Here is a 23,150-nt window from a genome sequence, read left to right as displayed (position 1 = left end):
ATTGCATATTCATTGCAGAAAAAGTACTAAATGGATAAGAGGCGCTATTTAGCACGTTTTAAAGACCAAATCCTTTTAGCATGCTGTTGATAGATCAGTTTGTACGTTTTTTAGCGTGCGCAGTGAAATAGCTCACGTTTTTATACACGCAAACCTTTGATAGATCCAGCCCTAAATGTTACTGGATAACAATAAGTGATTTCTAGTCATGTGGAAAATGTTTCATATATATATATATATATATATATATATATATATATATATATATATATATATATATATATATATATATATATACGCTTGTCCCAATTGGGGTCGCGAGCGGTGCTGGTGCCTATCTCCAGCAGTCAATGGGCAAGAGGCAGGATACACCCTGGACAGGTTGCCAGTCCATCGCAGGGCAACACAGGACAAACAACCATTCACACACACACTCACACCTAAGGACAATTTAGAGAAGCCAAATAACCTAACAGTTACTAACAGAGAACCCACGCATGCTCAGGGAGAGCATGCAAACTCCATGCAGAAAGACCCTGGGTTGGAAATCGAACCCAGTTCCTTCTTACAGCAGTGCTACCCACCGCGCCACTGAGCAGCCCTTGATGATTACAATTTACGGTAGCTGTATTTGATCAGCGGATGCTATTTTATTTATTAAATGTTATTCAAGCAACATTTTCCATCATATCTATAATTTCCTTTATTTTATTTTATACTATTGTGATTTGAAAGCATAGTTATCACAGGTTAACTTTCATTCCTCTCTGCTATAATAAGTTATCCAAGTTTTATTTGAAAAAAAAATAAATAAATAAATAAATAATAATCAACACAATATTTGATGTATCTATGGATACATTTTGAACCCACAACTGAAGACAATCACACAAAGTATTAATCACTTAATAATTTTCCATGCAGGTTCATGCCGAGGAAATTTCTGGAAACAATGGGTATGTGGAGCTCTCCTTCTGTGCTAAGAAGCTGGATGATAAGGTGAGAAGAACCACACTTGTGTTACTAAATATAGATGGAAAGCCCTTTGGATCATAAGAGCTCAGATAAAATTGCACTCTTAATGTCTTGCTGTCTTGTGATATTGACCACTTTTCCGTCAACAGATAACAGTCAGAATGGATTGAAAATAACAGGATTATGACAGTATGAATGTCAACACAACAATCTAACATACAAATGAAATTACAACCCAACGCATGATGTCAAAAAGGAAATATGTTTTTCTTCTGTCATCTTAAAGCAGGATGTTATTGACCCCAGCTGCTCTGGTCCACAGATGTTCAAACTATCTGCCCAAGGCACATTTCAATCAAAAAGACAGCAGGGACCTTACATATACTTACAATTCTGATTATCTCCAGTCACATTGTGTTCTCTGGAGAAGGCCTTGGGAGAGCGGTTGCATGGGGTGACCTTGATTCGTCATGGCACAGACAGCAAGACAGCAGGTGCATTTAGCTTTGAAAGTGCAGCAAGAAATTTGCCACCGCTCTGACAGCTAAATCGTCTTGAACTCTGAACTGAGCAATTATTATTCAAGCCTTCCTGATAGTCCAACATTTCCTTTAAGGAAAGATGCTGTGAGATGCTTGAAGAATTCTGCTTCTCCTGTTGTGTCAAATATACCCCTAAAACACGGGTCCAACTCATTAGGTTTTGGCTCATTAGGCTCATGCAGTTTCTTTCTGGTTAACACACATGCCATGCTATGTGTTCATTTAAATTAAAGACCAGATCTACTACACATAATTTATGTATCTGTGCAGACTAGTCATCAAAAAAACTAAATGTCAGTAGGGAGTGTTGATTTCAGGAAGGACAGAGTCAACGCTTTTTGAGCTTGTTCTGCTGCAAAGTGTGATTTTTAAGAAATCTGTGCAATTTGTTAGATAATAGCATATTAGGTTAGAGAAGAAGGAAGGAGAGAAGAAAATGTCAGATTGTGACTAACAAACTCTTTTATTTATGCTCTTTTAAGGCTGTTTTATCTACTGAAAAAATGACCTTGTCATTTTTAAATAATGTTACAGCTCAATTGTGAACAAGTACATGCTTGTCACTATCACTTTGTCCTCCAGTTTCACAGCAGTAGCATAGTGTGATGGTGTAAACAGTAAGTTAAAAGGGAGAGGATCAGACCAAACGGCAATGCTGAAACAAGAAGGAAAGGACAGTCAGCCAAATGTAATGTAAAAACAGGTAAAACATGTGACATCTAAAGTTCAACGACCACTTAGAAACACTTTTTTCTATGGTAAATGTGTTTTACTTTTACAGGTTTTAAGAGTAAAATATGTATAATACAGCTATTTGAGGACATTATTTCTCTTGGTAGCCATTTAAAAAATAACCTGTTGAATAGAAACTCTATTCTCCACTTTATTCCTCCAGGTCAGCCAAGGCCATGGGCCACATCCGACCCGTGATACGATTGCATCTGACCCATGAGATCATTTTATATATCTATTATTAATGGTTAGCTGAACAGTTATATAGTCTACTGCCAATAACAAAAACAACTGCTAGAGCTACTTGCTCCTAAAGACAAGGATGAGCACAAGCTGTGCTTGCTGAAGAGTCAGATGGTGAGAGAAATGCTACAGCACTTGGATACCAAGAAGTTAAAAACAAAGTCATTTCCACTTTGTTATTAAATGCAAATTCTAAAGATAAAACTGAACAAGCTGAGCAATGAGTTCACATTATGCATGATTGTTTCTGAGGTATAAAAAAAAGAAGAAAGAAAACAAGCAGCGGTTCTATAATCCACTCGCTTTTGATTAGGAGTGCATCTGCAAACAACATGTAGAACTGCAGTGGCACATAAGGCTACGACCCTTCAAGATGGTGCATGGAAGCTACTCCAAATAATTCATTGGCCCCCCAAATAGTAATTATTTGTGTTACTCGGCTGTTCAAATTTATATTGTGTTTAAAGCACCACTGCTTCACTTCATGAATAAACATTAATCATGTTTGGCTTACTTTGTCTAAAAAATGGTTTATATCAGAAAAGTTAATATTTCTAAACAAATATGGCACAAAAAGTTTTTCATTGATTTCATATAAAATACTCTTTGTTCCTGATGTTATTTTTCTCGCTACTGGAGATGGTGAATTGAGTTTCACACTCAGACTTGATTTGCATTTAAGTTGCTCAATTAAAGACTCAATTGAAACTTCTGAGCTAAAGATTAGAGACTTAACATAACTGTCTTAAATAACCAGGAATGCCAGGTGGCCAGTATGTAAGCTCGCTCAGGTTGCTGCTGCACATATTTTGGAATTAAATGGTTAATTTATTATGCGGTAATGCTTTGAGATTTCTTGAATTTTAATGGTTTTGAAAACTCTGATAATGTTAGCTGCAGCTTAATCATATACATAATCACTATGATCACAAAGATTTTAGAAAATAAAGTATACAAAATTAAATTGGCAAACACTCATGTGTTAAACTGGATTTAAGGACAAATGGTAGAGGATTTGTTTTCCCTGACCCACAGCTGGGCAGTGTTATAGGAAATATAGATGGCGTGAATTTCAATTAAAAAAAAGAAACAATTTACTTCAATGATAGGAGACATGAGGGGGGAGATCTGCATGATACAAAAATATTCAGGGGCAAATTCAAAAACCCAATGGTGTAAACTGAATATGTGCAAACCAGAGGTTGTGAGTCTTTCTTAATTATCATCTGTTCATAAAACATGTTCTGTTCCTAAAAAGTTATACTGAGCAAACCTCTGCCCTAATGCAGTTTGCACAAATTTAAACCACTGTTTAAATATTCATTTTAGAGAAGATTCCTGCATATGTCTCCACATTTCTGTAAATTGTCGCCAAAGCAAAATGCTTTTGTTTGTTTAATGGCTCAGAGCTGTTTGGTCTCAGATTATCTGGTGTTTTAATACTAAAACCTAAACAAAGTCGACCTTTATAATAGTCCTGGCTTTAAAAAGAGAAGACAGGAATGTCAGAAAAGAAAGACGTGATCTTCTCAGCCCATTAAGTGTTGGTGATATTTTACCAAACAGTTTTTCTAATCAAATTAATTGCCTAAACAAATAAAGTTGCTTTGCTGCATCATGACAAAAAAACAGTTCAAGAGTTTTTCACATCCAGTGGTTAATAAAAAACTGATGTTGTAAGGGTTTAGATAATTTTTTTTTTTTTTTTTTGTCAGATCAATGCCTGGTAAAGCTCTCTTTGTAGATTTTTTTTTCTCAGTTTGATCATTTCTGAAAAACAGACAATTTGAATCTGATGCAAAAATATGTGATGAATACCTGTATCGGCTGGATTAACGGGAATATCTGCATTTTTCTCAAAAATGCAGTTTAAATCTGGTACAGAAATAAACCACAAAGCCTGTGCATTGCATTGCTTCGTCAATTGTGTTATATCTATAGTAAATATATAATAGGCAGTTAGTTGATAAATAGTACTTGAAAGAATACAGGTCTGACATAAACTACTTGCAAACGTCTAGATACATAATGTGTACAAATCTTGATTTCAACACAGGAAGTTTTTTTTCAGTAAAATGAACTGAAACTGAAGAAATGATGAACTTTGCTTTGATAACATTTGGTTCCTCTCTGGAAACAGAAAGAAATGACTCAGAATATCATTATTTCTTCTCAAAGTTAAGGGAAAACAGCTAGTTTTAAAGAAAATACTTTTAACTCTGTGAAAGTGAGGCATTTTTTCTGTGAAATTAAGAAACAGACAGATATGCAAAAAAAATCTGTTTAAAAGGCACTTCTACTGAAAAACCATTACATTATTTAAACTCAAATCTTAAATTTACAGTAAATATCTGTTCTAATGCTGTAAATGATTCAATAGCTTAATAAAAGTGTGAAGTTTTAAAGGGAGAGTATGTGAACCTTGAAGATGAGGTTCTAGAGACACATCTGTTCTGCAGCTGGTCCCACTCTGTTGGGTTAGAAAGAAAGAAAAGGCAGCCACTGAGTGATTGTTGTCCCTTACCTAAAGAGTCCTTTTTTTAATCGGGTCACACTGGTAATCCTGTCTGAAGAATGAAGGTAAACAATGAACTTGGGCTCAAACCTGTTTGGTTTGTCAATTATTTTGTGCAGCATATCCATTCTGACATACTCATTAATGGTAACGCAGTAGACATTTCTCTAAAAGGGCTATTAATGACCAGACACTTAATCTTTCCCTCTTTCCTCAGATATGTTACTTCATCCTGTAAAAAAAATTATGCATTTAATATGTGCTGGAGTTTAATTATAGATTATGGTAACTTCTAATGATTAGCATTAATGTCATGTTAACCAGAGATTAAATGACATGCACTTCACATCGGCCCCTGGAGCAGAGGCCCAATGGCTACTGGTTGCTATGGCAACAAAACAATAACATTACAGCTCAGCTTTTTTATTTTTTTACTTTTTTTTCCAGCCTGTCCCTCAGGAGATGTAGCTGGCTAATGTGGCGGGAAATGCATCCTTAACTGTCTCCTGGCGTGTACATCCATGTGCGGCAGCCACACAAACATACACACTGACGTACAAAACTGTAATTGTTTGCTGTCCTCCTTGAAGAATCAATTGACCTAAATAATCCATGTAGCCGTTGCTCTCAGTTGCCTTGCAGACAAGATAATAAAAGGCTACCTCAAATAGTAATGAAGCCTGCTAAATGTGTAATGTTTTTATTTGAGCAATATAGTTTTTATACATGCATTGATAATCTAAACCACATCTAGTTAATTTCATTACCTGGGGCGTGATGACATATGTAGGAAAATCTCCACTAGTCAATTTTTAATACTAAACCTTTAAATTGAGGCTCTTTTAAAAAAGAAATGCAGCAACTAAAAATAACATAAACCTGCTCAAATTTAACTTCAATTAAACCCTCATGATGATTGGTTCAATAAGGTCTACTTTCAGTGCCATATTGTGCAGATCCTCTGAAGCAAGAAACTCTCAGATTACAGCCAGTTTATCTTAAAATTTCTCTTTTAGAGCACATGGGCTATCTGAAAAATTCTAAAGAAGGGTTTGGATCAGGAAATTAGTTAACAGCCATTTCTGTATCTTGAGATTCAGATAAAAATGATCAACACCATCTCTTAAATTTAACAAGTTTGTCCTTTGCTCTGGCTTTAACCCTCCACAGAGTTTCATGATTTGTAGTGCTGCTGCTTTGTTAAGATGCCTACATTTAGAGAGACTGCAATTCTCAACATAAGAGGGGAAAAGCTTTTCTTCCAAGCAACAGTCTGTCAAACTACTTGAACTGTATGAAATATGCTGCAAATGTAAGTTTACATGTAATACACTGGAAAAAAATAATGCAACCGCTTTTGGCATTTACTTTACTTTTGTCCTACCCTGAAACAATTGTGTTAAAGTTACTAAATACAATCAAGTAAATGCCAAAAATGGCTGCATTATCTTTTTGAGTGTCATTTGTTGCTTTAAAAAAGGATTTCTGTGTTTAATACAAATAACAGGACTAGCAGTTTTCTTGTATCTTCTGTCACAGGACCTGTTCAGCAAGTCAGACCCATTTTTGGAAATATTTCGAATGAACGACGACGGAACTGAACAGCTTGTCCACAGAACCGAGGTAGTTACTGTATTTTTCCTGCATCTAACTTCAAAGTTAACCCTGCAGCTAAGAACACCGTAACTTTTCAAATAAGGAATCACAATGATTCCCTGACAATTTTATAAATATTTAAAAAGTCGGTATGTTATTGCGAGTACCCTGTGTGTAAAGCAGACAGTTTATTGTTTTTGTTCATATGTCATGAAAACAGTTATGAAGTCTTTTAGTAGTCAACACCTTATGTGTGGGAAAACAGTCCTCCGCTTAGGGGAAGGGTTTGAAAGCTGTTTTTGTTATCCGGGTTCTGATGAGCTGTCGTCCTCATTCAACAGGTGATCAAAAACAACCTGAATCCAGTGTGGGAGCCCTTTAAAGTGTCACTCATATCTCTGTGCAGCTGTGACGAAGAGCGCAAACTCAAGGTAAGACTGCAAAAGGGAAATCTAAATGTCCACAAATGCACAATTGAAACTGTGTTCTTGATTGACGTTTGATGGTATAATATGTTTGCACTGGCCGGCAAAAAAAAAAAAAGACTCTGCATAATGATTCATAATGATTTGTTATGTTTATCAAATATTGAAAACATTGACAGTCAGTGCATTATTGTAATTATTAGAGCTCATTTTTTCGAGCAGTTATTGCACCAGTAGCTAAAACAGGCCCACATTAAAACAGCCCACACTTGATTGCCCAGTAAACGCCCAGCATAATGCCTGCATCCATCAGTCTGCTGCTCTTGTAGGCACAATCTAGATGCATAATCTTTTTAATTTTTTTTACTTTATATTTCTCTGTTATTTTGACATGATAAAACCAGATTTTTTGCAACTATTGTCTCTCTTAAGATGTTCATTTAGTGATCTTTTTAAATAGTTTTTGTTTAACATTAGAAAACTTGTATCTCATTTAAATGACTGTTTCCTTAGGTTTCTCAGTTTGTACTGATTAAGACTATACTTACTAGACTATAACACAATAATTTTAATTTGTATTCAAAATAAATTGAATAAACATTGACCATAAGGTGTTGCGTAAATCCATTGTGAGATTTAGGTATGTAGCATATATGGTTTTCCTTCAAAAGAAAAACTATACCCAATGCCCATTTCCCCTCCTTTCGTAAGGGTTTAATACAAATCAAATAAATGTGTAGTTTTTAAATGTATACACGCAAATGAGAACATAAGCACAGGTTTTTAAGGCATCACCAATCAAGCAATAGTCTGTTATATAAATGTGTGGTATATGTGTGCCATTTCATGATTGCTAAGCTATTCACTGCATAGGTTCTGCCTTTCTTTCTTTGGTCTTACAGTCTACCATGTAATTACTGTATATTCAGAGCCAAGCTAAGGGAATAAACAGTGTTTTTTTGTTTACCATAGTGCCTAGTGTGGGATTATGACTCCAGAGGAAAGCATGATTTCATCGGCGAGTTCTATGCCACATTCAGGGAAATGCAGAAAATTTCCAGTGGAAATAAGGTCAGTGAATTCAGAGGCAGAATGGGATCAGAGTAAATTAAAGGGGAGTCGGCTGTTTAACTGCTTAATTTATTTCTGACATGCTTCTCACCTGCTAAAATCTTTCTGACACGGACCAAATCTCCCAGTGTTTTTATATCATTAGAATGAAAAACTCTGTTGCTTTTCTTTTCATTTTTTATGTATTTTGTCCTTAACTCAATTTGCTGAAGGTTTCATGGGATTGTGTGAATCCTAAGTACAAACAGAAGAAGAGAAACTATAAAAATTCAGGAGTCGTCATTCTCAGCGACCTGAAGGTAGGAATCTATTGCAGAAACATATTGCATTTATCAAAACTATTAAGATGTAAGGCTAAATCTCTTACAGCCTGATCCTACTAAAAAAATGTTAATTAAAAAACTAATTCTTGCATTGTTATCTGTTAATCTCAATTAGTCAATCGAGTTCTATGTATAGTTCTGTTTAAGAACATCACTTCCTGTTGAAATAGGTGAATATTATGCTGCAGATATTAAAAATGTAATGAAACTCATCCTGAGGTTTGCCTGATGGAAATGTTCCATTGTTTTATTTTTCTCCTTCCAGCTCCACAGAGTCTATTCCTTCTTAGATTACATCATGGGAGGTTGCCAAATTCATTTTACGGTGAGCTATGAAATTTAACTAGCTGAAAATTTCACCCAGAATGGTCATATTTTCTGCAAGGTTATGGCAATTTAACAATAACTAAAGCTTCTCTTAATTATTGAAATAATTTGTTTTATTATTTAACAGCATTTTTTTTGTGCACAGCCCTAGTTTTGTTATTAGCACCCTCAGTGAAAAACAAACATTTTCCATTTTGTGACCTTTGCCCTCTGATCATCTTTGTCTTCTTCTGTTGTTTGAAGAATCAAACAGTATGAGAACCACTGTGGTGGAAGCAGCTACTTAATGCAACAGCTTGCCTGTTTATTCCATAGGAACTATAGATTCCTCAGTCTATGTGGGAGTAAAACACTGAAGTACTTTTCTTTGATTTGTTCTGATATACTCAAACTTTGTTTCTGGAAAAATAACTTTTGTAAGCAACAACCAAAAAACACAACTCTAACAGTATTCGGGTTTGTTAAACGACATTAATATTAATAGACCAACCGCCCTCATCAACGGACAGATTGCGATAGAATATTTATCAAAAAAAGTCAATTTCTGTAACTTCCTTACCTTATTCAGATTAAAATAGGTGTAACTGCAATTCAACTTAAATATTTTAAGAAGACTCAGAAAGTCTATTCAAGACATTTTTCATTGATATTAAGTTTACTATTAATTAAGAATCCCCCGACATGCTTCTCCAAAAGAGTACTTAATTTTGGTCCAAAACTGCTGCTTTGTTTACTGGTTCGTGCAGGTGATCTGGATTTCTTCATTAATTATCATGTTCTTTTGTGAGGAAAATCAATTGGATGTCTGACTAAACAGCTGGTTCTGTCAGCCTGGAGGTCACTCTGAGATTGAATCTTTGTTAGTTCAAGATTCACAGGATTTCTGAGGGTTACTCACTTTGATTACTAATTATTTGATATGAAAGGAAATACATCCACAAATTGAAGTATAAATAACAACTTTGCACAAGAAAAGATTACTGTACATGGCGTATAATGCAAAGAGGAATGACTAAACTGAAGCCTCCGCAGTTATTGGTTTATTTGCTGGATACCTCACACAATTCAGATAAACCAATCAGAAGGAACATTTGAAATACATCCCACTAAAAAGTACATTAAAAAATTATTCTACAGCTTTTTCCAAAATAATATTTTCTCTGCAAATATGTTACAATATGCTACAATATAAATTTTATGTTGTTAAATATAAGACAGTAACTATAGTTAGTTACTATACCGATACTGATTCGATTGCCTGTTAATTTCAATAATCTATTATTTAAATACTTTTATAGGAATGTTCATATAAGAATTATTTTGACATTGTGAGGGACAAGGCTAGTCAAGCACGATGACACAGTAATAATTGAGAAGAAACATTCGTTTTATTTCCTCAAAATAACAAAAATCACACAATGGTGTGACCTGAAACACCTATGCTAATATAACAAAAATAACTTAGTAAAGTTGATTAACTTAAATGACTAATAATGAAAAAACAACTACATAAGCAAATAAAAGCAAAGAGAACTTATGCAAAAATTAGAATAAAGATCCTATGATCTTCCACCATGGTGGAACTCCAGATGGCTTCCTCCTGTCAGTCAGCCAGTCTGGGATAATAGTGTGCCAGCCAGAATCCATTGCTTCAAACTAACCCCCTACAGCACCAGCAAAGAAAGCACAAAACATTTAATATGTGACAATATTATATATATATATATATATATATATATATATATATATATATATATATATATATATATATATATATAATGTAAACCAATGTGAGTGATAAAATTAACTAATTTGAATACTGTCTGATGAAAAAAAACTCAAAACCCATAAATTTAAGCTGCTATGATTTGTAAATGAAAACTCAAAGTGTGTGGGGGGTTATCGGCTGTGTGGCTGCATGTGTGGCCATCACAGACATTAAAAGATATTAAAGTAAAAAATGGCTAACTGACTTAGAAAAGTCAAATGCTTTTCATATATCAGAGATAGATATCCACCTGTAACTAATGGAAAGTAGAAGCTCCTTTAGTAAACCTCTGGTTCTATGTGTGCATCTTTAGAGGAAGGCTAATTTTGTCATATTTGTGACATACCTACTGAAAATTGTCTTTCTACCAGGTTGCTATTGACTTCACTGCATCCAACGGAGATCCAAGGAACAGCTGCTCTTTGCACTACATTAACCCGTACCAACCAAATGAGTACCTAAAGGCTCTGATAGCTGTTGGTGAGATCTGTCAAGACTATGACAGGTGTGTCAGTTTTTTCTAGCTTTTTGTTAAAGCTTTTTTTTATTGTCATTAAACTGCCACAAGTACAGAGCAACAAAATTAACTCTCTGCATTTAACCCATCCTCTTGGGGAGCAGTGGGCTGCCATAGAGTGGCAGTCTGTGGGAGTGGGGCTCGAACTCAGAACCTCAGGATTCCAAGCGCAATGCCCTAACAACTAGACCCCCACACCCCTGGTGATATGTCAAGCTATGATTTCTTAGACAATGCTAGTTAAAGCAACTCACCTGATTGAAGCTCGTTCATAGAGCATACAACATGCATGTAAACCACCGTAAAAATGACATTAGTGGAAACATTTTTTCTACCTACCAGTATGTGAATCAGCTATTACAGTTATTATAGTAAAATTATTTTTTCCTTCTTTTGCCTTCTTTTAGATCTTTTGAATGATTATTTGAGTTTATAACCTTTGTAGCTTAAACATGCACAAGGTTCATTTTTCTGCTTAGTATTGGATAATAAAGCTGCATTATAGAAGACTATAGAAATTAATATTGCCCTTCACTTTCATTAATTACAAATAATATTATCCTTATAAATGTACTTGCTTGAACTTGAGGACTACAAAAATTCTCACCTGATATTTCTCTTTTTTTGTGTTGTTCTTTGTTATTTCTCACTTAAATCACTCTTCAATCTTTCAGCTAAGAATAAGAAAATAAGACTGCTGGTTTAATTTGTTATAAAACACAAAAGCCCCAAAATCTCAGTAATATAGCAGATTAATGAGGTACAGGCAAGGCAAGGCAAGTTTATTTATATAGTACATTTTACTGGCAAGAAAATTCAAAATAAGAAATAAAAGAGAAAGAAAATAATATTTCAGCAAAATAAAGGGAACAGAAATAGTTAAAGAGAATAAAATATTAAATGATAAATAAAAGGTCAAATAAATAAAAATAAATCAATAATAATAATATAATAATTATAATATAATAATATGTTATTATATGAAAAACGATAAAGTGACCGATATTTTTTTGGTACAAAAGGGTTAGGAAAATGGAACATTAATAAAGATATTATGTTGGCTTCAAAATAGATTTTAGTTCAACTTTATCTAATAATTTTTAGATAGCACAGTCAAACTCTAAATAAATGTGTTTGTAATCTTGGTTTAAAGCAACTAAGAGCCGATGTTTGGCTCTGGTTCTACTGCAGGTTTTCAATGTACACTAGAGTCAGAAGACCTGAGAGATCTGGGCTTTAGATACACTGAAAGCAAGTCTGTTCTGCTGAGGACATGGGTAGCAGCATTCTGGATCAGCTGCAGCTGTCTGATCGAATTTTTAGGTAGACCTGTGAAGACAGTGTTGCAGTAATTAGTTCTGATGAACGCATTAATCAATTTTTCAAGGTCCTGCAGAGACATTTGTCTTTTAATCCTGGAGATGTCATTCAGAATTTAGAGGATGTCTTTATGTGTCTTTGAAGTTTCAGGTCTAAATCCATCAATACACTCAGTTTTCCTGCCTTCTTGGTGGTTACTGGCAATAATAAAGGTATAGTGGAGGAAGGCTTTTTTTTTTTCCCAGGTGGATTAGCAAAATAAGTGGTCCTCCTTATTGTCAATCATTCTGGTGATATATTTATGTAAGGCCATTCTACCATCTCATCCCCAGTTGCAAACAGCAACTTTTAAATAGAGCGTGCAAGACGAGAAATGAGCTTGTGCATGCTCTTGCAGGCATTTAATAGGCATTCCCACTCAGGAGCTTGTACAGGGTTGTGCATGTGCATGTTTTTTAAATGGTGTGGGTGGATCTTTTAAAAAATTTGTGAAAATCCTCCACTATACCTTTAAATGGAGCTGTGTGATAACTTTAGAACACCTCTTCATTTGGTACAAAAATATGACTTTAGTTTTTTTCTTGATATAGTCTTGATATAGCTGAAATAAGTTTTTCGCACATCAGACCTTTATTTTTTATTTGAATTTATGCAGTGCTTTATAGTCACCTGGTGACAGCATAATATATAGCTGTGTTGTCTGCTTTGTTATAGTAACTTCTTATAATCAGTATGGAGGGCATGTAGATAATGAATAAGAGGGGCCCTAAGATGGATCCTTGGAGAACGTCACATATGATTTTTGTGATCTCTGCTGTAAAGTTACCTACTGACACAATAAAAGCCCTGTCATTATAGGATTTAAGCCAAGCACTTTTATGAAAAGGGGGTCCAATAATGCTAGGACTGTGGTTCTTCCACACTCTGCATTTATAAGGATGTTACTGAACACCTTGACAAGGGGAGTCTCTGTGCAGTAGAGAGCACAGAAGCATGACTGGAAGACATTGAAGCAGCTGGTCATTGCAAGGAAGGTGTTTAGCTGAAACACAGCTTTTTCAACAATCCTACTGATGAATGGGATGTCTGAGGATAGGCCTGTAGTTCTGCAGTAGCAGCTGGTCCAACTTGCTCATTTTCAGCAGTGATTTGAGAGTGTTTATTTTTGAGTTAAATCAGAAGTTAGGAAAGGTAGAGCTTTCTTCAGGAAGGCTGTGGGTAAAACACCAGCAGGAGGAAAAGCTTAGATAGTGTACAATTTCTAGTTTATTTGTAGTTAATTGATCAAATTAGCCGATTTTGTTAAGATCAGTTCATTTTGCGGACTCTTTTGGAACTGGACTTGACTTCAATGTTCAGACTGCCGTCTAATCTTTTGGGTTTTTTCAGTGCAAAAATAGCAAAATCATTGTGTGCCCTGTTAGAGTAGCGTTCAGATGCTGCAGTCACAGGAGGGTTTGCTAGCCTTTCGACCGTGGCAAATAAGACACCAGCATTGCTAAAGTTTTTGATGATGATCTTAGAGATTCACCTCTGACTAGTAGAGCACTTTTCCCCAGAAACAACATTTCTTTTAAAAATAAAATCAATAATATCTGAGATTTTAGAATGCACATTCTATTATGCTTTTATTGTTCTTCTATTTTACTATTTAATTCATGAAAAGCAGTTCGAATAGAAAAAAAAAAGAAAATCAAAAACAGTCCATGGGACTTTTGTTTCCAAGTTTGAATAGGTTTCAATTACCATCCAAGAAGCTTTTTCAATTCAAAATGTGATTTTAAAAAAATTAAACCTATGAGTTAAACCAATGACCTGGATGACTGAGACTCTACACCAGCACTTTGAATTGTGTTTGTGATGAACTCTGCTATACAAATAAACTTGGCGTGCCTTACCAACTCTTCAGAAAAGGTAGAAGGGAAAATGGAGGTAGAGATGTAAGTGTGGTTAAAGATTTCAGTATCACCATCGTTGAAGATAAGTTTTCTTATGATGTCTCTTTGGCTAACTGAGTCATTGCAAATCATGCTTTTAAAAGTATTAGAAAGGTGTTCAGAAAGGGAATAAGACCTTTTTGAAATGTTTATGTTATTAGTGATAATCAAGTCCAAATTACATCTCTGTTTGTGCATTTCCTCTTTAGAATGTTGAGTTGAACCAAAGTTTCAAAGAGTATCATACCTCTATTGCACCTTTTAAAGGACAAAAGCCAGGACCAACATTGACTTTTTGGCAAAGAGAAAATAGGTAATATTTTTTTCAAGAAGTAAGTTGCATTTGACTGTAGAAGTATTTTTATTTGTTTCTTGATCTATTAGTCTTTTTATTCAATTAAGAGTTGGATGTTTTATGAACAAATTATGTGCATGCTTTTCTCACAGTTGTAGCTTTGAGCAACGGTTGCAGCGACTGAATCTCCATCCTAGTCTGCAGAGGCTCATTACTCCCTACTACAGATGAGATAGGGTCTGACACCAGCATAGCAGCCACTTCAGACAGAAGTGGGAGGCAAGGAAAAATCAGCAGGGTGTCAGATCTGATGTGAAGACAGACGAGAAGCTGGATGAAGCTGAATATGTCTGCATGTGTATATTTTATATTTAAAACAACATCAAATTGGTTATTGGTTAATATTATTCATTAAATAGTTTTATAATTATAAAAGAACACTTACAGACCGACAGGTACTTAATTAGCAAAAAATATCAATTGGAATTATCTGATCTGGAGAGAGATCCTCCCGTTTGTCAAAACTAAGCCAGATTAGGCTTCTCTGACTGTTGATTTATGCAGATCCCCCTATTGAATATCAGGGGAGCACTGACTTGCTAATTATAGCATCCGAGAGATAGACTCTCAAAACCTGCAGCTGATCCTGGTAGCTGTATTTTTTACATGTTCATATGAAAGCATGATACATGGACATTGGGACTGCAAATGTAGGAGGTATTTCCCTTTAAAGTTAGAATTGTTACTAAGGTGTAAAGCGTGGGCGAGAAAACCTTTTAGCCTTTAGTGAACATAGGTGATGTGGGATTTTTGAGTCCTTGCAGAGGAGTGCATGATGGAGCTGCAGTGACTAGCTTTTTGGTTGTGTGGGTAGAGACTCAGTTACCTCTCTAAGAGGGTAGTTACTCTGGATGTATCTCCATGTGGCTCCTCGAGGGTGCTGACAAAATGAGTTGGGAAGGATCACTTTGTACTCGAAAGCAAAACTTAAAATGAAGATGACTTAGCATGAGTCTTTTTTGTTCGTTTGCGGTCGTGATGTACCATATTCCTGTAAATCCCACTTCTAGAAAATAAAATCACACTTTTCTGCTACTACTACTTTGAGCTTAACTTAATTAATAAAAACTAAGCAGAAGCAGAGCCTCCTCATATAACTAAGCCTATCCATCAGTTCATATATTTGTCCAGCCATCATGCTTTCCAGTATCATTTCTATTTAGAAAAAATACAAGTTTTCTGAGATCCTAAAAGTAAAGACTCTTTTAATCAAGCTTTTTGTTTGTCATTTTATTTAGTTTAAAATTGTTTTATAAACATTGAAAAATACAGTATTATTCAGAGAAATACCAGACATTAATAACTCCTTCTTGAATTCCTATAATTTAACAATAAAGCTATAATTCTTCTTAAAGTAAGATGATCCACAACCAGGGGCAGTGTTGTTTGATTTTCCTATGGTTAAATCAGTCTGTTTGAAATGTAACAACAGTGGGTTTTATTCAGCAGAGCCATTTTATTTGGATGAAAGTGGATGAAACCTCCATAAAATGTGTAAATGGTTGTAATAAACAAGACCTCTGTGGGATTCTGAAAAGCATTGTGACTGAAAAGCATTTATATGAGGCTACAATACGCAGGATCAGCTGAAAAGAGAGGAAAGGTTATTTGAAACGGGGGAACATTTCAATTTTCTATCATTATTGATGGGCTTTATTCTAAGAAAACTGGTTACAAAACAGAAGGTCAAAACACACATTGTATTCAAGCTAGAGATAGCTTAGAGGCCGTATAGCTTGAGGTCTTACAATTTATAGCTATTGTAAATTATGTTCAATAAAAATATCATTGGAAATTTGCCCACTCACATAATGCAAAAAAATACTAACATATAGTGAAGATGCTATGGCTTGAAATCGAACATTATCAGTTTAAAGTAGCATTACCTAAAAGTTATCAAAATGCCCTTTCTGCAAATCATCCTTCTGTCAATGCTTTTACAAGTTTGCATCCATCACAGTAAATCAAACACTGTAATATCGGTAGAGCTCCCTCAAAGCAATATTATTTACTACAGCAGCAGTCACAACCAAGCAAAAAAACTCATCACCTGCTTATGCAGTAAATTTTCTTCTGCTATTTTCACGCATCTTGCTGAATTAAATATGTTCTCCAGTGTTTGTGCCCCAAACTATGATTATCCAGAGTGGGAAAGGATGGTATTTGTTATCTCTCTGAACTGGAGAACAAGAACGAAAAAAGCATGAAATGAAGTAAATGGTCAGATAAAAGAAGCAACCATTAGAGAAAGCTGTCTGTAGGCAAACTGTCACAGATTCAACGGAAAACAAGATGTGACAGCTCTGTTCTTTATCTGTAAATGCTTTATTTGAAACGACTTACAGAACATTTTTCCTCGTTGGATCATATTACAATAAACATAAATCTATTTTGTATCTATACCATCCGGAGTATGGTGCATGGTTGGGGGCTAGAACTAATCCTGATTACCAGTATGTGAAAGAAGGGTTATCACAGTGGACAGGCTTTAGAGAGACATGTGCAAAAACACCCTCAGATCTAAGGGGATTACAGAGTGATAAGATTATCTAACATACAATGAGACAGTAAGAGGAAAATGGAGTTTATGTGACACCATGTTCCAAAAACATTACATGGATTGACAAGCCTATTTTCAGTTCACCTACTCATGAAACTCACATTTTCTCAGTACCTCTCTTTGGGCTATTGTTATAGACAAGACTAAGCCAAGTTTAAAACTTTGAAGGAGGTTAGGCCAAGTTGAAGACCAAGACAAAATCCATTTGTAGTAGCATCGAAGTAACTATGCTAAAAACAGTTGTTGCTGCAAACATTAAAATAATTATTTTCCCCTCTCAGCTCATTTCAAACCTAACCTTTATTAGGGATCCAACCTGACTGAGGGGTGCTGATGTACTTAACTATTTCTTATTGGTGCACCCTAACACCATGAGGGTAATCTCAAACAGTAACTTGTTAACTAAATGGCACTTGTGGTTTAAATTTTAGAATTGTATAACATGTTAAACAGATAAAAAGCATTTCTAAAAACTGCATCTACAGGTAAATGTTTACTGACTGCATACACTGAAGGCAACATGAGTAAAGGAGACCAATGGAGGTGGATGACTTAAAGGTATAATGGGAGATGTTTTTTTTTTTTTTCCAAATGGATTATCTAAATAAGTGGTCCTCCTAATTGTCAATCAATCTGGTGATATATTTACGTAAGGCCGTTCCACTTGCTCGTCCACACTTAGCAATTTTTTTCTGTGCATGCTCACCTTCAGGCGTATGTGTGGTGAGCCACGGTTGCAGACAGTCACTGAAGCTCACCTTTAAGACCGCTGTTCTTTGAAAATGGCGGGGGGTCATAAAAGAAAAAGTGTCTACGAAGTATATGAGAAGAAAAAAAAAAGGCCTCAGAAAAGGCAGATATATCCCAGAATGCTTTGTGCGGGGAGCTCTCCTCTCTAAGCATTATTGAATTTGCTGTCACAGCGGTCTGCTGTTGGCAAAGGCTGTCGCTAACTCACAGCGACGACTTATACGAAAGATGGCGCAGCGCGGTGGAAGCAAAATGGGAAGCAAAAAAGCGGTGATCATAAGTCTGAACGGTAAGTTAACTGAGTTTGCTATAAAGTCCACTATATAGACCCCGCTCTATATAGTGATTGAGGGAGTAAGGGGTTAGTGCGGAGGTTCGGACACAGAAAGCTTTTATGAGCTATGAGAACAGCAAATTTTAAATAGAGCGTGCATGAGGAGAAATTAGCTTGTGAATGCTCTCGCATGCATTTAATAGGCGTTCCATCTCGGGAGCAGGTACAGAGTTGTGGATGTGCACTTTTTTGGAGTAAATTGAAGCGGAGAGGGCAGGTCTTTAAAAAAATTAGCAAAAATCCCCCATTATACATTTAATCTCACCAGTCTTTATTTCTTTCTCTGTGTTGTAAAAACATAAACACAACAAAAAAACATGTATTTCCACTGTTTTTTAACATTTTTTTTCTCTCTCTGATCTTCTCATCCTCAGCACATAGGGGCTGCATTAAAATGACCGCAAAAGATGTATTGATCAAGATGCATAAGATGCATTTAAATTGTTTCAGAAGTTTATTGTTTTTTTTTTTTTACAAAGCTACAGTTGATTCTGGTCTCAGAGCAACCAAAAAACACCACACTACTACTCTAACCCATCTCTACCTCAGTAATATTTATTCCTCTCATAACATTTTCCTCACTCCTCTCTTTCATTACAATGCTTCCATCACTTTTTGTGACCTTTAGCATGTGGAGCACTATCAAGTGTGTCAGGTTTGTGAAGTGTCATCCAACCAGCTGAATATATTATTAGCATACAAAGCATACATTCATGTGATTTAACAGCAAATTCCTTTTAAATAACACTTATTATTATACAGTGGTTTATTGATTTTAAATGTGTTATTCCTCATAACCCATCTAACAGCCCCTTCTTTCAAAGGAAAATTACCCTATAAGCTATATCGTTAAGTTTTGTCAGGCCAGTCTGACCCCAAACTGATTTAGGATAAAAAATGTGCTGCCAACCTGGCATGATTCCCCTCAAATTGAAGACTTTTCTAACTTATTCCATCAGGAAAAAGCAAAATCACATCCTATATAAAGTCTTACCTGATATATCTAAATTATATGACACACGGTAGAAATTACTTGTGCTCAAGATGTGTTCTTAAAACAAAAAAATGTCCTGATTTTTTACCTCTGACAATATGTTTGTCCTTGGACATGTCTTGCGGCAATGCCTTATGGAGTTCTTAAGATGTGCTAAAAGGTTAATTTAGAAAACAAGTAAAAAAAAAAAAGCCTTTATTCTTTGGAAGTTGTCCTTGCTGAATTTCATTAGTCAAATAAAGTTTTAATAAAAAGAATGAGTAATGTTGGAATAGTGCTGTGTGTATTATTAAACCACAATGGGGGTTTATGTTCTTAGAGTTTAAACAAGATGTCAACCTCGTGCCAACATTTGCCTTGTTATTGTTCTACTACATGCAGTGTTATGCAGAATGTGTTCAAGTAGTGTTTTTATTCTGATACTTTAACAAAAAGCCTTTTCCAAAATATAAATTTCAAATAAACAGAAAATATTATGATCAAAATTGCACCGCACAATTGAACGGACTGGAAATTTGGTGCATTATTTTACAATGAGGGAGTCAGCCTGCATTGTGAATTTTTATTGTTATTTATTCACATTTATACACCCTGGCCTTTGACTGGGGGCGCTCACTCCAGCACCGCAGTCTTTCACCGTTGTACAGCTCATGCAAATGGTACAATGGAATATGAGAAGATGAAAGACCCGGAGAAGCTCTTTGAACACGTGCAAATGCTGGCTGCAGGGAACATAGGACTGATTCCAAACTGTTATTCAAGCTTTTATCGTGTTATGAAATGCAAACAAGCATGGGGTGTGCCCTTGGAAATGTGAACAATTAAACAATAATTTTTCACAGATATCTGAAAAACTACAGTGATATTGAATTTGGATTTAATTAATGAAAGATTCCTTTTTGTTTTTAGTGACAAGCGGTTCTCAGCTCTGGGCTTTGGTGCCAGAATTCCACCAAATTATGAGGTGAGTTTTTTTTTTTTTTTAACCCCTTATTCCACCCTTACCTCTCTTAACATGAGCAGTGTTTGTATAACATATGCACATTCTGTGGTCATTTTGAAGTTTGGTCATTTGCTGCACCTTCAGACTGTATGTTCACCAAGATGACATCCATGACCTACTTCATGATACGAGTTGTCACTTCATCAAAATTTCACATTTAAAACTAATTAGGGAGTGTATTTTATTCATGAACCACTTGTTTTAAAATACCAATCTGTCCTGGGAATAAAAAATCCTGTTCTTATAAAGCTGAAGTTACACGTTATCGATGGCCAATTTAAACATGAATTCACAACGTGAGAGCATTTGTTTAAGAAAATTGCCCTTTAATAACAGAAAGCTGTTTGCAACTCCAATTAGCACCCTGGGGAGAAATCCTAACTGTGAGGAATAACTGTGCATGAGTTTGTGCAAAAACACAAACACACAGATGAAACACTTAAACAGTAAACATATCAAACAAGGCTGGCCTATGTTTAAAGCAAAACTGCAAAGTGATGTGCACTTAATCATTTCAGTCATGCAAACATTTGGCTCACAGCAAATGGAAACACAGTTTCTGAATTTAACACAACAGTCATGCCTTGTAGGAGTCGTGTTTGTCAGACTGCATGCTGTTGACACATCGAGGTTGCTGGTGCCGTTGAATGTTAATTAAGTCATTACACTAATCACAAACTTCTCTCTGAACTTGAGCTTTGTGTGCATTAAGTTTGCAGGTTTGATGAATCCGGCTTCAAATGGCTTTGATATTCTTATTGTTGTTCATATGTGCCACAACCACGTGTGGAAAACAGCTCTGTGAGAAGAGTATGTAATGTTCCTCAACATTAATATTAGCACCTTAAAGTTCTTATGCATACGTCAGGAAAATGATAGGGGTTGGATTCATTTTTATGACCACCTAATCTCATCAATCCTTGCAGTTAAGCATCTTCAGTTGAAGGAACTTTAATTATCCCTGATTTGAAAACTTGAAGGTTTGGCCTCCTTGAAGGAATTCCCATAGGTTAACTTTTCTTCACAAGGCATTTCATGGACTGCTCGGGACTATATATTTTCTTTAATTGCACTGAGAAATTACTACTTGTTTACCTTTCGTTCACATAATTTACTGCATCTTTAGGTCCCTTTTGGCCAGAATGAAATAGGCAGGAAGGCCTTTGTTCACTCAGCTCCCTCCTCTTGGAACGTGCATCACAAAACTTTAGAATTAAGTAAACTTATCTCACTGTGTGCTTTTACTTTCAAACTAAACGTTCTTCAAATCCACCCACTCTTCCTAATTTGCTGTTTTTCGTTTTGCAACTTTTCGTTTCATTTGTTGCCCCCCTTCAACCTAGACTCCAATGTCAATGGGACCAAGATGGCTAAATAAAGAGTGAATAAAAAAGTAAAGCTACACCCTCAGGTACACCAATATTGACAATAATTAACTTAAAAGAGTTTCTCTTTGCAAAAACAAATAAACTAATCAAAAGCAGATTTCCGAATTTTTCAAGCAATAGCTTCTGGCATGGACGTAAGTTGGGGGGTACTTTTTCAAAAGTCTGTTTTGGTCCTGTGCACTTTTTATGGTAAAAAAAACAAACAAAAACAAAACAAAAGAAAAAACAATGTTCTGCTACAGTATACCGATACTCGTCAAGTACTAGGACAAAGCGGAAAGCCACAGCTCAAGCTGAAGCCCGCTTCCCTGGGTTTAGTCCGCCCACAAGCTCCTGATTGAACCTCCATCTTTTCCTGTGTGATTGGCTGTTTGCGCTGTCACTCTCCAAAAGCCCACTTTACAAACATCTGATCGGGTCTTTGAAAGGTCTTGTAGAAAAATGTGGCTCTGCAAAAGACCACAGTTGGTGAGGGAATCTACTACTGTAAATTAGGCATTTTTCTTCTTTTGGGTCACGTAATCTAGAAGGGTTGTAATATCAGGTGGATTAATTTACACAAATCTGAATTGGTGTCATGTGAGTGTGTTTGGTTAAAATGCTTAATGGCATATACTTATATAGCACCTTTTTAAGTCAGGAGGCTTCAAAGTGCTTACACAACATTCAGTCATTCACCCATTCTTTCACACGCTCACACACTGATGGTGGCAAGCTACATTGTAGCCACAGCTGCCATGGTGCTCACTGACAGAAGCGAGGCTGCCGTACACTGGCGTCACGGGGTCCTCTGACCACCATCAGTAGGCAATGCAAGTGAAGTGTCTTGCCCAAGGACATAACAACAATGAAAACCAGAGGGCTTGAACCATCAACCCTTTGATTTCAGGGCAAACTCCTACATCCAACACTACTGCTGTTATTAGACTCGCAGTCAGAAGGTCTGAAAAAAGTTAGAGAGACATAAGAGTCTTCTTTAAAAGACAAAGTGTAAGTTACTTTCAAAGAACTGTGTAACAGCACAAACTCCTTCAACGGCTCCATAAATTAACATATCCACTTCAAGATCCTCCTCCACATTTTCAATAATATATTTATTTATTTGTATATTTGTTTAATTAAAAGTGCTGATACATCAAATGTATTATTGCTATATATTATCATAAAAAAATGAAATAAATGCAATATATGGATGTGATTTTATATATCCAAGCTCATAATAAATTTAAAACTATGTTTTAATCCACATGGATTGTTGCACCCCAAATTGTCCAGTTGTTCATGTCATGCATCCATATATTGTGTCAGGAGAGGGGTTGCAGACATGCAAGAGAAAGAGGAGGAGACAAACATTACAAGAAAAACACTCTTAGCTTTTATATAGTATTTATACTAAGAATTACTTCTGTCCCGCCCATATATATATATATATATATATATATATATATATATATATATATATATATATATATATA

At 35.5% G+C, this 23,150-nt stretch overlaps 1 protein-coding gene across 1 annotated transcript in view; it reads left to right on the top strand.

Moving 5' to 3' along the window:
- Positions 1 to 23,150, top strand: part of LOC107090182 (copine-7-like) — a 53,112-nt gene that overhangs the window by 15,605 nt on the left and 14,357 nt on the right. The window contains exons 6-13 of the mRNA XM_015383425.1: positions 925 to 999; positions 6,547 to 6,630; positions 6,945 to 7,034; positions 8,001 to 8,099; positions 8,312 to 8,398; positions 8,688 to 8,747; positions 10,889 to 11,022; positions 20,194 to 20,248. Coding sequence (XP_015238911.1) covers positions 925 to 999; positions 6,547 to 6,630; positions 6,945 to 7,034; positions 8,001 to 8,099; positions 8,312 to 8,398; positions 8,688 to 8,747; positions 10,889 to 11,022; positions 20,194 to 20,248 — 684 coding nt within the window. The remainder of the gene's footprint in view (positions 1 to 924; positions 1,000 to 6,546; positions 6,631 to 6,944; positions 7,035 to 8,000; positions 8,100 to 8,311; positions 8,399 to 8,687; positions 8,748 to 10,888; positions 11,023 to 20,193; positions 20,249 to 23,150) is intronic.

The sequence above is a fragment of the Cyprinodon variegatus genome, unplaced genomic scaffold (assembly GCF_000732505.1).
Source record: "Cyprinodon variegatus isolate N-32 unplaced genomic scaffold, C_variegatus-1.0 Scaffold285, whole genome shotgun sequence".
Taxonomy (NCBI): Eukaryota; Metazoa; Chordata; class Actinopteri; order Cyprinodontiformes; family Cyprinodontidae; genus Cyprinodon; species Cyprinodon variegatus.
The sequence above is the reverse complement of the archived record's forward strand: the minus strand, read 5'-3'. Positions and strand labels throughout refer to the sequence as shown.